At 44.0% G+C, this 14,683-nt stretch overlaps 2 protein-coding genes across 2 annotated transcripts; both read left to right on the forward strand.

Moving 5' to 3' along the window:
* Positions 1 to 1,133: 1,133 nt before the first annotated feature.
* Positions 1,134 to 3,754, forward strand: LOC306821349 (membrane progestin receptor beta-like; the record flags this gene model as incomplete). Its single annotated transcript, XM_079339715.1, has 5 exons — positions 1,134 to 1,418; positions 1,500 to 1,612; positions 2,908 to 3,064; positions 3,137 to 3,352; positions 3,443 to 3,754. The coding sequence occupies 5 exons, from the start codon at positions 1,134 to 1,136 to the stop codon at positions 3,752 to 3,754; spliced, it is 1,083 nt and encodes a 360-aa protein (XP_079195841.1).
* Positions 3,755 to 5,694: 1,940 nt separating this feature from the next.
* Positions 5,695 to 11,628, forward strand: LOC306821351 (uncharacterized protein). Its single transcript, XM_079339717.1, has 9 exons — positions 5,695 to 5,754; positions 7,378 to 7,466; positions 8,753 to 8,882; positions 9,016 to 9,073; positions 9,166 to 9,235; positions 9,347 to 9,427; positions 9,549 to 9,611; positions 10,121 to 10,201; positions 10,449 to 11,628. The coding sequence occupies exons 3-9, from the start codon at positions 8,758 to 8,760 to the stop codon at positions 10,745 to 10,747; spliced, it is 777 nt and encodes a 258-aa protein (XP_079195843.1). The 5' UTR covers positions 5,695 to 5,754; positions 7,378 to 7,466; positions 8,753 to 8,757; the 3' UTR covers positions 10,748 to 11,628.
* The last annotated feature ends 3,055 nt before the right edge of the window (positions 11,629 to 14,683 follow it).

Genomic DNA, 14,683 nt, shown 5'->3' on the forward strand with positions numbered 1-14,683 from the left:
ACAGAGATCGAGAAATAAAACTTTTCTAACCCAGAGTCTAACCCAGAGTTTCATCAGCTCCTTTTTTGTGATCGAGAAAAACATGCAAAAAAAACAAAACACGTAGCTCACGTTCTAAAATTAGAGGTGGTGTTGTAGAACTTGAAATCAGTCTCGGTCTTCTTGAAGGTCTCGCCTCTGCCTTCTTGGTCGTTCTCAGAATCAGGGATTTTTAAATCGAGACTGGTCACCACTGATCGGCTTCTTTCTCATGTAAATACTTTTATAGGTGTGAAAACTTAAATTCATTTTTAGCACACAAGATGAGGATTTTCCAGAGATATTTCTGATCTTCCTCTTGTCTTTGTCCGAGTGGATCGCTCTGATCTCTGGTTTGTGTGGTCTTGACTACAACAACAAAGGAGTCCAATTCTTCAGCCTGTAGACTTTTGTTTTAAATGTTATTTATTGAACATGTTAAAATACAAACACAGATAAGAAATATAAGGGATAAAGAATGAGAAATAAAACAAACAAAACAAAAAGCACCAAATTAATATCTCAAATAATATAGTTTATGTTCATGTTCTACTCCCTCTGATTTTTATTTTCTATTAAAAAAGAAAAAGTAAATAAATAAAAGTCGCTGAACAGTCAGGTTTATATTGTGAGTCTCATGACGCCTGAAATCCTCTACTCAGAAAAACTGAATTAGCTGTTAACAAGAACACATTGTTGGGATCTGGCCTGTGTGTGTGCGTGTGTGTGTGTGTGTGTGTGTGTGATAGCATGCATGTGACAGCAGCCGGACTGCAGGACTGTGCTGGTCAAAGACTCTCACAGGATAAAACCCCTCAGGACCGATCAGCTTCGACTGAGTGAAACAGAACATTTTTAAAAAATGCGTCCGGCGTTCTTGAGGAAGCTCTCGTCCTGAAGCCGGCACACGGGGAAGTCTCTCTCTCTCTCTCTCTCTCTCTCGCTCTCTCAGGTAGGTTTGGTTCAGCCGTCGACCTGCTTGCACTCTTTCATGATGAGTACGACTGAGATCTTTTAACTGACGCACACTTCGTCTACCTGATGATGACAGAAGGTGTGAAACCACCTCAAGCCCGAAGAATCATTTCATCAACTGAGCTCGAGAACCTCCCATCATGCCTCTGGTGTCGTTCGCCCCTCCCTCCTTGTTCCTCACTTTCCGCACTCTGCTGGACCGCCTCCTGCCCTCCCTCCCCGCCACCGTCAGAGATGTGGACGTCCCCCCTCTGTTTCGAGAGCGGTTCATCCTGTCTGCGTATCGTCCCGCGGGCCTGTCATGGCGGTGTTACCTCCTCAGCCTCTTCCAGATCCACAACGAGACCGTCAACGTGTGGAGCCACCTGCTGGCCGCCGTCTTTGTGGTGCTGAGGTTCATGGTGTTCACCGTCGTGCAGGGAGGGGTAATTAAATCTCACCTTTGACCTGCTGATTGATTGGATCCCGCCCCCCCCCCTCCCCTGACTGATCTTTGACCTCCTCAGGGGATCCTGGGATTTCGGCTGCAGGGTCCTGAAGGTCAGGGATTTTCTGTGGACGTCGCCTCACTGCCTCTGGTTCTCTACGTATTCTCTGCTGTCACATACCTGAGCTGCAGGTGAGCCAACAGAAACAACCTCCACATGTAGATAAACACATGCAGTCATACCAGTGATTTAGGCAGAAATGGGAAAACAGGGGGTGCAAAAAAAAATACAGGGGGTGCAAATTTTTTTCAGTGTCACTCACGGCGGCGCGGCACGCCGGAGCGGAGGTTATGTGCTCCCTAACACACTGGTTTTGAAGAAGTCTCTAAATGGTGCATTCTGTTCAATAAGATGCATTGTTACACATTTTAGTTTTCCCAAGCTTGATAATGTTGATTTACTGTACAGCCCCTGCCCTGACACACCCCTTCATCATTTGACTGCAACTCACTTGGTTCATGTTGTCTAACCCCTTTGTTGGCCCGCTACTTCTATCTGCACTTTCTTTAAAAAACCAACAACAAACAAATAAATTCATAATATTACATGTGTCATCCAGTAATAATAGATCTCTAGACCTTGATAAGTCAATCATCTGTCAGCATTTTCGAATGTGGCGCTGACCCGAAAAGGTGGAGCTAAACCCTGCAGTCCGTTGATTGGTTGAAAAAATCGTCACTTCCCGTGTTACGTCGGTAAACAAAACTCCGCCGTGTTTAAACCATTGACTGTAACACACAGCTGATTGTTTCCGTGTGTATTTCTCCTCGCCGATCACAGCCTTCTCTGAAACAAAGCTTGATTGAGTTCTTGTAATAAAGAGTCACATGTCAGTGACAGAGAAGATGAACTGCTGGATGTCTTCCAGCGTTGGTTTTGTTTATGTTGCGTTTTTCTCCTTTGTTGAATTCATTAGTTAGCGGTTAGTTGTTAGCGGTTAGCTGCTATCATATGAAGCTATTTACATAGCGGCTATCGTCATCCGGCTGACACGCCGTCTACCAAATAGGGCACAGGTGGCTGTAGAAACGTAAACAGGATCAGGTTTAAGCTTTACAGTACCGGTATTCTGCAAACATATTCTTTGCCAGAATTAGAATGTAGCCTAATCAGATATTTAGCGCACCCGTGTAGTAAGCACGTCTATTAAATGTAGATATTTGCACGGCCTAGGTCAAGCCGTGCAATAATTTCAAGGCCGTGTTTTTTTTAAATAGGCCGTGCAAAAAGCAGTTTCGCGGTAGGCTACCTAAATCTATGAGTCATACAGATATAACCACTTTGATGGACTTTCTCAGATTTTCATTTCACCCTAAATTCAAACCAGCTAGCGGATGCTAACGCAGGTCGCTATGTGGTGGACACTGAAGCTTCAGTGTTTAGCCAGTGATTCCCTTAAACTGATAGTCATATGTGCATGTTGCAGTGCTCTGGCTCACCTGTTTCAGTCGCACTCGGAGGAGGCCCATTACTCAGCGTTCTTCCTGGACTATGTTGGCATGGCGGTCTACCAGTATGGCTGTGCTCTGGCCCTGTTCCTCTACAGCTCTGACATCAGCTGGACACAAAGCACGCTGGGACAGGTGTGTAATTAGCATGCTACATGCTACATCTGTTTAAACGTGCTAACATGATGCACGTTTCTTGTACTGCAGGTCTTCCTCCCAGCTGCCGCCCTCCTCGCCTGGTTCTCCTGCACCACATGCTGCTACGCAAAGCTTCGTTTCCGGCGGCCGTATCCGCTCCACAGGAAGCTCTGTCAGGTGGTGCCGCTGGGTGTGGCCTACCTGCTGGACATCAGTCCTGTCGCGGACCGTCTCCTCACCCACAGGTGGACAAGCAACCCTGCACTACCACTTCACTTCCTGCAGGTGGTGCTAATTAATCACTATGATCAAACTGCATCTGTGCGTGAAAAGAAGCTGAAGCCTCGTAAAGACTTTCTATGATTTCTCCACCAGGTGGTGCTGTTTCTGTCGTCCGCCTTCTTCTTCTCTTGTCCCATACCTGAGTGTTTCTCCCCCGGATACGTTGACATTCTCGGCCACAGCCACCAGATCTTCCACATCCTGCTGTCCGTCTGCACGCTGGTCCAGCAGGAGGCGCTGTTCGAGGACTTCCTGTGGAGGCGGCCTGCACTGGTCAGACAGTTCGGAGAGCAGCGCCTCCTGCTGGCCTGCGTCTCTTTCCCCTGCCTGACGCTCTGCTGCACCATGACGGCGCTTTCCGTGCGGAGGCGAGCACGGGCTCAGCTGACGAAGGAGCAAAGATAGAAGAAGAAGAAAACTAATTTCCTCTGCGTCGTGGAGAGATTCCAGCTGTCAGCTCCTGAGGGGCCGACAATCATCGTTAATCTCCTTTTACTGATATTTTACTTTAAGCTATTATTTTTAAAATCTATTTCTCGTTGCTTTCGTCTTAAATCTTTGTATTGCAGTAATGAAAATTGGTTCCATTGTTCCTTTGCTGTTTTTTTATGTCTTTTTAAGTTTTATGTTAAAAAAAAAAGTTAACATTGTTTTCATTATTATATGTTGGGATTGGACCACACAGTCTGTGACTGTACTTCAACAAACAGTCCTGATAGTGAATAAAGTCACTGTGACCTGAACAGATGTTTTGAACACTACTGGAAGTCGTGTTGTAAAAAAAAAAAAAAAAAAGTGCCCAACCGAACACTTTAGTAAAAATTTGAGAACAAATACAAATATCGTCATCAGCTAAAGAGCCTTCCTCCTCCTCCTCCTCCTCCTCCTCGTCCCTCGCTCTCTGCTGCTCTGAAACATTCGACAGTGGAAACACTTCGAGATCTTGTTCAGGGCGGAGACGTCCAGCAGCTGAGATCTGAAAATAACTGCAAACAAAACTGAAACTTTTTTGCCTGACAACACAAACTAATAATACTCTCGAACCCTGAATTCGTCCCTGTAGCTGCACAGTGGATGTTATCTCTCCGTCACAGTCCGCTGCAGGCCTCGCTCTACCAGTCGAGCAGTAAGTGTCAGTTGCCGTGTTTTTGGGTGGAGCTGCTGATAGCGTCCCAGTGTCGGTTTGATTTGGGCTTTAATAAGATTATGGTTCCCAGCTGCCTGCGGTACGAGGAACTGCCATAAAATAATACAAACACTCGTTCTTTTGTTTTTATTCTGTCTGAGAAATTGAAGCTTGAAATACAAGAAAAAAAGACACAACGAAGAAGAAGACACCTTTCAAATATTCAGAATTCACAAAAAGTGGAGTTAAAAATGCTTTTCCTGATGCTGGAGCTTTTAATAATATCTGAGTCATTTCTTGAGCTGGTTTGTGTTTACCTACCGTGAAAGTAAGGCCAGTTAAGATCTCTACAAATGACTCAGCATTTAACTCTATAATAAAAAAAATAAAAAGGTCAACACACCGAGAGTAAAGCACGCTTTGTTTGATTTAGAAGTACAAAGATTGGTATGGTAAATTTAAAAAAGTTAATGAATGAAAACAGTACAAGAAATTTTTTTTATAACCGGCCACAAAGTGAAGCCGAGTACGACAAAAACAACAGCAACAAACGTGATTCTGTTAATGGATTTATAGCGACTGAAACTGCAACAAGCTAACTGCTAAGCTAGAAGCTAATCCGCCACAAACAAGCCAGACACCCTGCTCTCCTCGTGACTCCTCTGGTCCCATACATCCAATGTAGGGATGGCTCTCACATTTGACGTCTTCCTGTGTATTTTAAGGAGCGTCACATGTTTTCACATGTTTCAGATTCAAACAATACCTAGCTTGTTATTTTACACCGTCTAAAAAGAGCAGTACTCATTTTTCCCTCCGGATAAATCTCTTTATGCTCTTTGACGTTAAACCAAAATCTTTCACGTAAGAACACGAATCAAAGATCACATTTTAGCAGCACAGCTACATGTATATGTTATTTTAGATTATTATCATATTGGCTCTGAATTGTTTATCTGTTTTAAGTTCTGTAACTCAGTGACCTGTTAGCCAACAAAATTTAGCTAACGACGTCTGACCCTTAATGCTAAGCTAAATTACACGCGTTATTACCATGATATTCCTGCTAGGTCTAATTCATACTTTTGAAGACAAGCGTGTCGCTCTTGAGCCCAGAACAGAGACAAACTGGAGGCCGTCTCTGATAAACAGGGTGTGTGTCTTTAAGCAGCTCAAACAGCAGAGTGTTGTTTGTTCAGCCTGTCAATGAGTAAACTTTCAGCAGGAAGAACGCCTCACATACAGTATCAACCCACAGCTGTGTGCACCACGGACACAGGTACGCTCTCAAACTTTATTTATAGCCATGACTTTGTGTCTAATCTAGAATATGATGGCGAACGCTGAGTCAGCATAAATATTCTTTCTTTTCAGAAAGTGAACAGACAAGTGTTGTCGTACTGTTCTGCACATGTCTGCTGTTATTTTTTTAAATATCGAGATAATTTAATTTGTGCCTCTTTTTTTTAATGAAGGTTTTCAGATGATTGTTATTTGAAATGAAGAATATTTGACGTGTGTGTGGGTGGGTAAATTTAATCTCAGGATTTTTAAGGTACTTTGAAATTAAGTCAGAATGCATAAATCATCTAATTCGAGAATATTTACATATATATATATTTATATCAGCTTTTTTGTAATTATTTTATGTGAGCACATCACATAAGAAGTGATGTGACATGATATTGATCATCAAACACTTGAAATAAGGATATTTGTTCTTGCAAACAAAGAAGTTGTCTTTGAACGTCAACCTGCAGCTTCTCTCTCGTTGTCTGTATTTAAGACGTAGAAGTGGCCATCATGGCGGCATGTATTGGTTACCGGTTTAAAGCCTTTTCACCTGTATCTGTATCTTATGAAGGTTTGGAAGTGACCACGTTTGGACTGAAAGGGTTCATCAGCATTACGTCACCTGTGATCTGACACCAACAACTTTTTCACATTCGTATTATTTTGAAAATAAAGATATAAAAAGACAATGAAACCCTTCCACCTCCTCTGGTCACTGTCATTAAGAAACGTAGATTGTCAGAGCCATAAATAGCCCAACAAGACTCCAGGGCCGTGAGGTGGGGCCACCTTGGGGTGGGGGGGTTATGCCAATGCAGACTTTGCACGTTTTTTCAGATCTTGGGGGGGCCACCTTCTGGCGTGGGGCCCCAAGCAGTTACTTTTGTTGCCTGTTGAGAAGCAGCGTCCCTGATAAAACCTGATTTAGAAAGCTGTAGAGATGGCTTCCCCTTCCAAGGTATCACACCCGAATGTCATCAGCAGTGAAGTAATGAGAAGACTTGAATCCAGCGACTGAGGTCGAATGAATTAAACAGAAATGTGTACTGCAGGAATTTACCTTGGATCAAGTCGGGTCATTATCTCACAATAAAGCGAATTTTATCAGCTAGTGGAGTCGCCCCCTGCTGGCCATTTGAAAGCATTAATTTCAGCTTCTTGCAAGTGCACAACAACCTCAGTTTCTGCATTTTGGAAGCGCGTCATAGCGGGCGCTTCACATACACACACAGTCAGACATGCACACACACACACACACACACACACACACACACACACACACACACACACACAGTCAGACATTCCTTGATGAATTTGTTGATTTTCTAATAAAGCAACAAAATAGTCCCAGAAAGAATCGATTATTAATCTTCATTGACCTAAAAACAGTCATTTGAACTGTTTCTGTCTTTCTGAGGCTGAAGCCAAAGAGGATGGATGTTATAGAGTCTCTTCTTCTGATCTAAAATCTTACTCTGCGAAGAGGGAATTTAAAGATTTGTCAGTCACTTTTACAGATAAATATCTTGGATACTGTGTGAATCCCTGTAAATGTGACACACCTCGTCACGTCCGCCTCGGTGTGACAAGTTTCTTGTTTGCTCTGCAGGTCTCGTGTTTGTTTGAGACGCCTCAGACGGGATGATTCAGCGGCTGCTGCTGCTTCAAACATTGCCGAGCTGGAACTTAGAGAACAAGGTAAACATCCAACACACTTGTCCATCTTGTTATTGAAACAGGAAGTGACATCATGCTCCACAGGCAGCTGCTGTTTTCTGAAATTTGATCCAAATTTGAATACGCGATAATGCCTGTTTTCTTTTGTTTACAAAGATTATCTTACCTCCTCTGTTTCTGGAGAAGATAATAATATTGATCTTTACACATACTTGAGTTTCTAATCACATTAGCAGCAGTAAATACTTTTATAAAAATGCAAACAGAGGGAGGTTAGGAGCTTGACCAGCCTTAATAAACCAGATAAACTGATTCTTGTTTCCATGCAGCAGTCATGAGGGTGTACATATAAAACACATCCGATACCCAGGAAGGTCTGCACCTCCGAGGTCTTTGCTGATATGAATCTGCATGTTGACAGAAACTGAAACCAAACAGCCTGCAGCACATTTCCATTTATTATCTGGTGTTTGTCCGCAACTCAGCCAGACGCTTTTTAACAACAGAGGAAATGTTTAAAGGGTCATATATTCTGTTAAATCCTCTTCCTCATGTTCCTCTGACACTAACATGTGTCTCCAGTCTGTCTACAAACCCCCCAATGATGAGAAAAGTCCAAAAATGTGTGCTCAAACAGGCCGTTTGATTTTCCCTTTATGACATCACAAAGGGCAGTAGCACCTCCCCCAGGTGGGTGACACTCCCACAGCTAGGTGTTTGTTCTGCCCTCTGAGTCTGCCTTCTCACCGTAAACAATAGGACATGGAGCCAGAAAGCAGCGAGTACACCCGAGTCCTTCCAGAGAGGGGGCGTGGTCAGACACAGCTCATTTACATATTTAAAGCTACAGACACAGAAACAGCCTGTTCTGAGCAGGGCTGAAATAGAGGGGTTTATAGACATGATCAAATACAGGATCAGAGTGGATTTACAACAACACACTTCACACACATGATGAAGAGGAGCGAGGACACTGATTTCACCTGAAGAAGAGGTCCCCAGGTTTTAAAATACTTGACTTCCCCTTTAAGTGAAGGATCCAAAAACTTCTCGAAGACAAAGTGTTCACCTTCCAGTTAAATTAATAAGTTACCTAAAGAATGCAAACCTCTTCCCATCGTCCCCGCGACTCTCAGGTGTGTTTGTCCGCGGTGGTGCAAGTCGGCCACGCCATCGGTAAATTCAGAACGTGTCACACACAGGTCACACAGAGGAGGTGACTCACTCTCGTTCTCTGAGCACTCCTGGACGCCTCTCTCTCACTCTCTCTCTCTTTCAGTCAGTCTCATCTTTCTGTCCTCCCTCAGTGATCATGGCTGCTGTCGGAGCAGACGTCAACGCGTCCCAGTTCTTCCTCTCGTCTGGAGTCGTCACTTTCTTCATCCTCCTCCTCCTCCTCTCCATCTTCCTCACTGCTCTCTGCAGCGACTGTGGCAGGTCAGCAAACAAATAAAGCAGTAAAGATACCTCTGGAAGTTGTTTCCTCCGGCCGCGTGGGAAACGTCTTCTTGAATCTTTCAAACTAACTGGACCTGGTTTTTCTTTGTTGTGTTTTATTGTTGTTTTCCAGACGTTCATTTGAGCTGCGAGAACCTGAGAACAAAAACCCTTCATCTCTGATACGAGTGGTAAGAGACCTCTGATCCCGGAGAGGAAGAAGTTTGTCTGTTCTTTACAGAAATAGGATGTAATCAAACTTTAGTGTGGTGTCGATTGACAGGTGAAGCTGGAGGAAGCGATGGTGGCGAGAGAGAATCCGATGTTCAACGAGATCCAAAACGACGAGAAAGGTGAGTGGACGTCTGAATGACAAAACAGTCAATGAGACATCGCAGATACTTGATATCATTATACATGTGTGTGTGTGTGTGTGTGTGTGTGTGTGTGTGTGTGTGTTTCAGGGCTTAGGTCTGTAGAAGAAACCACAGTGTCCTTCAGTACATTAAGGAGCCAGATGGGGGCGCCACAGCAGAACCACCACGGTCAGTCAGAGAGAGTCAATAATCAAACACACAGAGATGTGCACTGTCATCATGTCTGCTCACCTGTTTGATTCTCACACACACACACACACACACACACACACACATTATGTTTCCTTAGGTGTTCAGGCTAACGGCAGCACGGCGGTGGTGAAGACGGCGAGGGATTCTGAATCGGCTGCAGGTACGTCACCTCTTTACCTTGATTTTTTTATTTCAGTCCAGCACTCAGGTGTTTGTATTGGTTGACAGTTGTAACCATGGCAACAGAGCATCTGACCTCATCGTCCCTCCTCACAGTCTCGATTTGTTGGGGAATGAGACATGTCAGGAGTGAAATCAGGATCGCTCGAGTCGACTGCCTGAACGAGCTCGCAGGCGTCGCCTCAATTTTTATTTTAAGGGAACTTCAAAATAAAATATGCATGTAAACAAAATAAACAAGAATTTAAAATGAAGACAAACAATGCAAATAACTTGCTTAGTAATGCACAGATTCACTGATAGACGGTACAGACCTTAGATCTGTTGATCAGAGGAAATACCATCTAAGCTTAACACTTATCGAAAAGTTAGAAGAAAGTCAGATGTTAAGAGTCAGAATGTAGTTTGAGTTATCCTTCTTTTGTGTTTTTATTTATGTGGTTTTATATGATGAATGTCCACTGAGCCTTTGATCATGTTTGTGTTTAGATCTGAGTCCTGAAGAAGAACTCTCTGTGACGTTCACTCCCTGGAGGAACCACCTGAGGGCGCCACAAGCCACGAGTCTAGGTCTGTATGTTCTCGCTGCAGCCGGAACACACACACACACACACACACACACACACACTAACTGTAAATATTTCGCAAAAACGGACATTTTTAAAAAAGGGGTGTGCATGAGACCTGAGCTTTTTTTGGAGCTTGTCCAAGTGGACACTTAAGGAATTGCAGTTTTTTTTTGCACTTCGGCTTTTGGCTTATCTCAAACATCTTCAATCAGTGAAATGTTTCTCCTTTCATGCGTCTCCTTGTACAGAGGCGAGCAGCTCTGACCCCTCAGACTCCACTCACATCTACAGCACCATCGGAGGAGGGCGGGGCAAAAGAGGAGGCGAGGCTGCCATGACATCACCAGTGACCAATCACAAGCCAGAAGAGGAGCTCGACTATGTTGGCTCTGCAACGGTGGTGGATGTAAGATCGGTGTATGCACGAATCAGCAGGCCGGCGAGAGTGGCCACGCCCACTGAACAAACACCTGACCAGGTACAGGTGAGGGAGGAGGAGGAGTATTCTCCTCCACTGCCAGAGAGGAGCACGGCAGTGGAGGCGTGATGAAGATGATGATGAAGGAGCTGAGACAAAGACTGAGACTAAAGAAGGAGAATGAAAGACTAAAGATGAAGGACGAGAGAGGAAAGATGGAGGACAAACATTCGCACATTTCTCTCAACATCGAGCTCAAATAACTGATAAACAAATCCAATATCAAACAAATATGTATCAAATTCTGGATTCATTTCATGCATCACAGGGAGCGTCTGCATTCATGTCTTTAGAGCCGTTTTCACATCTGCACTCCTGAAAATATCTAGATAATTTCAGTCGGACTGCTCCAGATATTTTCCTCTTAAAACAAAGACAGACGCTGAAGTAGGGGCCACGCGATACGACGCTATCACAGAAATGTTTGCCTTTATATCAACGCAACGAGGAAGGGAGAAGAACATCCCGACGAACAGAAAACAGAATGCAGCAGTTCAAGTTAAGTGCACGGTTGTGTGCAAACACTCACAAGATATACAGTAAACGTCACTCCCCCCGCCCTCGAGGCGAATTCTCCGGAGAATATCCTGCGGCGTTCTCACATCAGCTCACTCAGGCTTGCTGCAGAATAAACACTCAACGTCTGGCAGGAAGACTCCGGGTGAAGTCCGAGTGAAAACTGTGTCTGTTTGCGTTAAATATATAAATATCAGGAGTTTTTCTGCAAGGATTACATCTTTAACAATCACCGCTTAGGATCTCTGACAAGCTGCAAAATTGTCATCTAATCTATAAGTACAGAGTCCCATGAAACATTGTCACCTTTAGAACTCTTTTTATAGTCTTTATACTTTTTTTATCATGTACATTATTATATTATATTATATTATTGAACTGTGCACCTCATTACAGCCTGTTGTACTGAATTAAATCATAACTCTGAGTCAGAATTTGTCACAATGATTTCTAATTTGGTGACGTCAAACTCAACTCCACTTCAACTTTATTATGATTGGTTCTGCAGCCTTGCATTAAAGGTAGAGAGCGTGACTTTTCTGATCCAGTACGTCGCCCTTGAGCACCAGCATTGTGCTGCCGTCACCTGTGTCCTGCATTGTTGTGTTAGCATGATAATGTTAGCACTCTTTAGTTAGCTGCTAGCTTCAATGACCTGTGTCCTGCATCAGTGTGTTAGCATGCTAATGTTAGCGCTCTGTAGTTAGCTGCTAGCTTCAATGACCTGTGTCCTGCATCAGTGTGTTAGCATGCTAATGTTAGCGCTCTTTAGTTAGCTGCTAGCTTCAATGACCTGTGTCCTGCATCAGTGTGTTAGCATGCTAATGTCAGCGCTCTGTAGTTAGCTGCTAGCTTCATGTAAACTGACAGAATGATGTAAAAACTCTTCATCCAATAATCAGTGAGTATGTTCTTCTTCTTCTTGACTCAAACAGCTTTTATGCACAAGGGGAGGAGCCATGTAAACACAGCTCTGACAACAAACACAGCCAGCAGGACTCCAGCTTCTCCCTCACTGCAGACAGTCAGGACTCACACACACATTCACACAGGATGTACTGTACATAATGTCTGCTGTGTTGAATGTTGCACATGCTTCCTTTAAATTGACAGAAACATTGAAAAGAGAAAAAAGACATTTTAAGAAGCTAAAGAGGTGAAAAGACGAGAGGCCCTGAAAAGAAAAATGAGGTCGAGGAAATCTGAGGTTGATGTCTCGGTACTTTGCAGACGTTCTCGTCTTCGCTGTACCTTTGTATATGTGTGTGTGGTTTTGTATCATCTGGCACAACTGTTTTCACATTCACACCATAAAAGAAGGAGATGAATGACGGAGGTGACCCAGGTCGTTCATTAGCGAAGCTTCTTTCAGGGTGCTTGAACGTGGGAAAGTGTCCGTTCATCCGGTCTGAACACAGATAGAAAAGACAGAACTTGTTGCAGCGTGACATGAAACCATTTGATCAGCTCATGTGAAAGTCAGTCATCAGGTTGATGACGTGAGGATGCAAGTTTGGAATTTAACTGAAGCATTTCAAAATGTCCGATGAATCAGAGGATGTCTGTGCACCATGACGAGATCTGACTGTAACTCACAGTGTCCTTGTTTCTGTGTGTGTGTGTGTGTGTGTGTGTGTGTGTGTGTGTGTTTAATTTGCTGAGTCATGCTCCAACAGAAAGTTTTGCAGCACGTCCTCCACGTCGAGCAGCGGCCTGTGACACATTCATACCCCTCTGTGCTCACGACCACACAGCTGCCAGTAAGAGGAGAAAACTCCGGTTCAAGATTCAAGATTCAAGATTTCTTTATTTAGTCCCGAAGAAAATTTGCCTTGGACGAACAGGCTGCTGCATAACACATAACACGACAGAAGAGAAAAAAAAATAAAAATAAAAATACAGTAAAACAGTGCATAGCACACAAGTGCTGACAGTGCAATAAAGTGCATACCTACATACATAGATACATGGCACTCCTTTACAGGAACAGAAACTCTACTTACGGCCTGAGTTCAACAGAGAAATGGATAGTGGGATAAATGAAAATTTATACCTTTTTAATGGGACTGAGGCGTCGCTCTTCCCCCCCCAAAAAACATGATAGAGGAGCGTTTAACATTCTTCTCTGGAGAGTGAAACTTTCTAGACGTGTGCGGCGCTGCAGGTGAAAGAGCGTCTCTGCTGCGCTGGGTGTGAACGAGCAGAAACAGATCGCTGACAGTCACAGTTAATCCTCTCACGGCTGCTCACTGTGGAGATTGAAGATCGTTATTCACTAATCAGGATCCAACAGCTGGATGAGTCACTGTGTGTGTACAGTGAAGATAATCTGTGAGCATAAAGTCCAACCTTCAGCCATTATAATCTGACATCTTGTTAGCTATTAAGAAGATTATTATTCATCTGTTTTACTTACATTTGAATCGCATACATTATATAGACTAAACGAGGCAGACAGCGCTTCTCTGACTCTCTGACATATTGCGCTGATGATGTGGCTCAGTGGTAGAGTCGGTCATCTCTCAACCGGACAGTTGGGGGTTTGATCCCCAGCTCCGACGTGTCCCTGGGCAAGCTGCTTGGTCTGCACAGCAGCCTCTGCCACCACGCTGTGAACGTGTGGGCAAGAAAGACAAGAAAAGAACAAAAGCATGACATTTACACCCTTTATGCTCACCAAAACAAACATTTCACTGAGTGATAAAAGGTCAAAGGTCACTCAGACGGTTTGAAGCAGACACCCACTGTTATGGAAAGTCCAATAAAGAGAGAAGTCGTCTTATTCTTCACTTTTTATTGAAGATAGATCATAAAAATGTCGCTCTCGTGAAGGTTCAGTTTGACTAAAATATTTTGCACGTTGGTTTTTCTTGTTCCTTCTCGTCCCGTGTCGTCCTCCAGGTGTGCTCACTGATTGTCGTGTTATTCACGTCACCTGACCACACTTATCCAACAGCTGTGCTCCGGCTCAGAGCTCCCTGAACAGCTCAAGCTCCAAAGACTCTCTGACGATCATTACATGGACCATCATCATGTGAAGTTTCTCTTTGAATACTTGACTTGAATTGTGTTTGTTTGTTTCTTGTTCTTCATTAAAAACACTCTGTGTGTGTGTGTGTGTGTGTGTGTGTGTGTGTACGTGTGTGTGTGTGTACGTGTGCTGTGCTCCGCTCTGAAGTGGGTCACACTCACCCAAACAGGCTGCATGTTCCTTTAAAGCAGCAGCGTCACTGTCAGCACGTAGCTCACGAGCTGAGCGGCTGTGTGTTGTTGCTACGTGCAGCGCTGCGCGCACACACACACACACACACACACACTCTCTCTCTTCCTGACACACACACTCTCTCTCTTCCTGACACACACACTCTCTCTCTTCCTGACACACACACACACTGACTCACTCTGAGGACACCGAGGGACAGTGCGATTGGATTATGTAATCAGTGTTGGGGCTGATCTCAGCCCACAGGCTGCTCTTTGTTATCACCA

The sequence above is a fragment of the Symphodus melops genome (assembly GCF_947650265.1).
Source record: "Symphodus melops genome assembly, chromosome: 3".
Lineage (NCBI taxonomy): Eukaryota > Metazoa > Chordata > Actinopteri > Labriformes > Labridae > Symphodus > Symphodus melops.

Bases quoted from the DNA above. Each gene is read 5' to 3' on its own strand.
- LOC306821351 (XM_079339717.1), top strand. From the start codon at position 8,758: ATGGCTGCTGTCGGAGCAGACGTCAACGCGTCCCAGTTCTTCCTCTCG. The intron at 8,883-9,015 runs GTCAGCAAACAA...GTTGTTTTCCAG, and splicing joins CTCTGCAGCGACTGTGGCAG to ACGTTCATTTGAGCTGCGAG. The intron at 10,202-10,448 runs GTCTGTATGTTC...CTCCTTGTACAG, and splicing joins GCCACAAGCCACGAGTCTAG to AGGCGAGCAGCTCTGACCCC.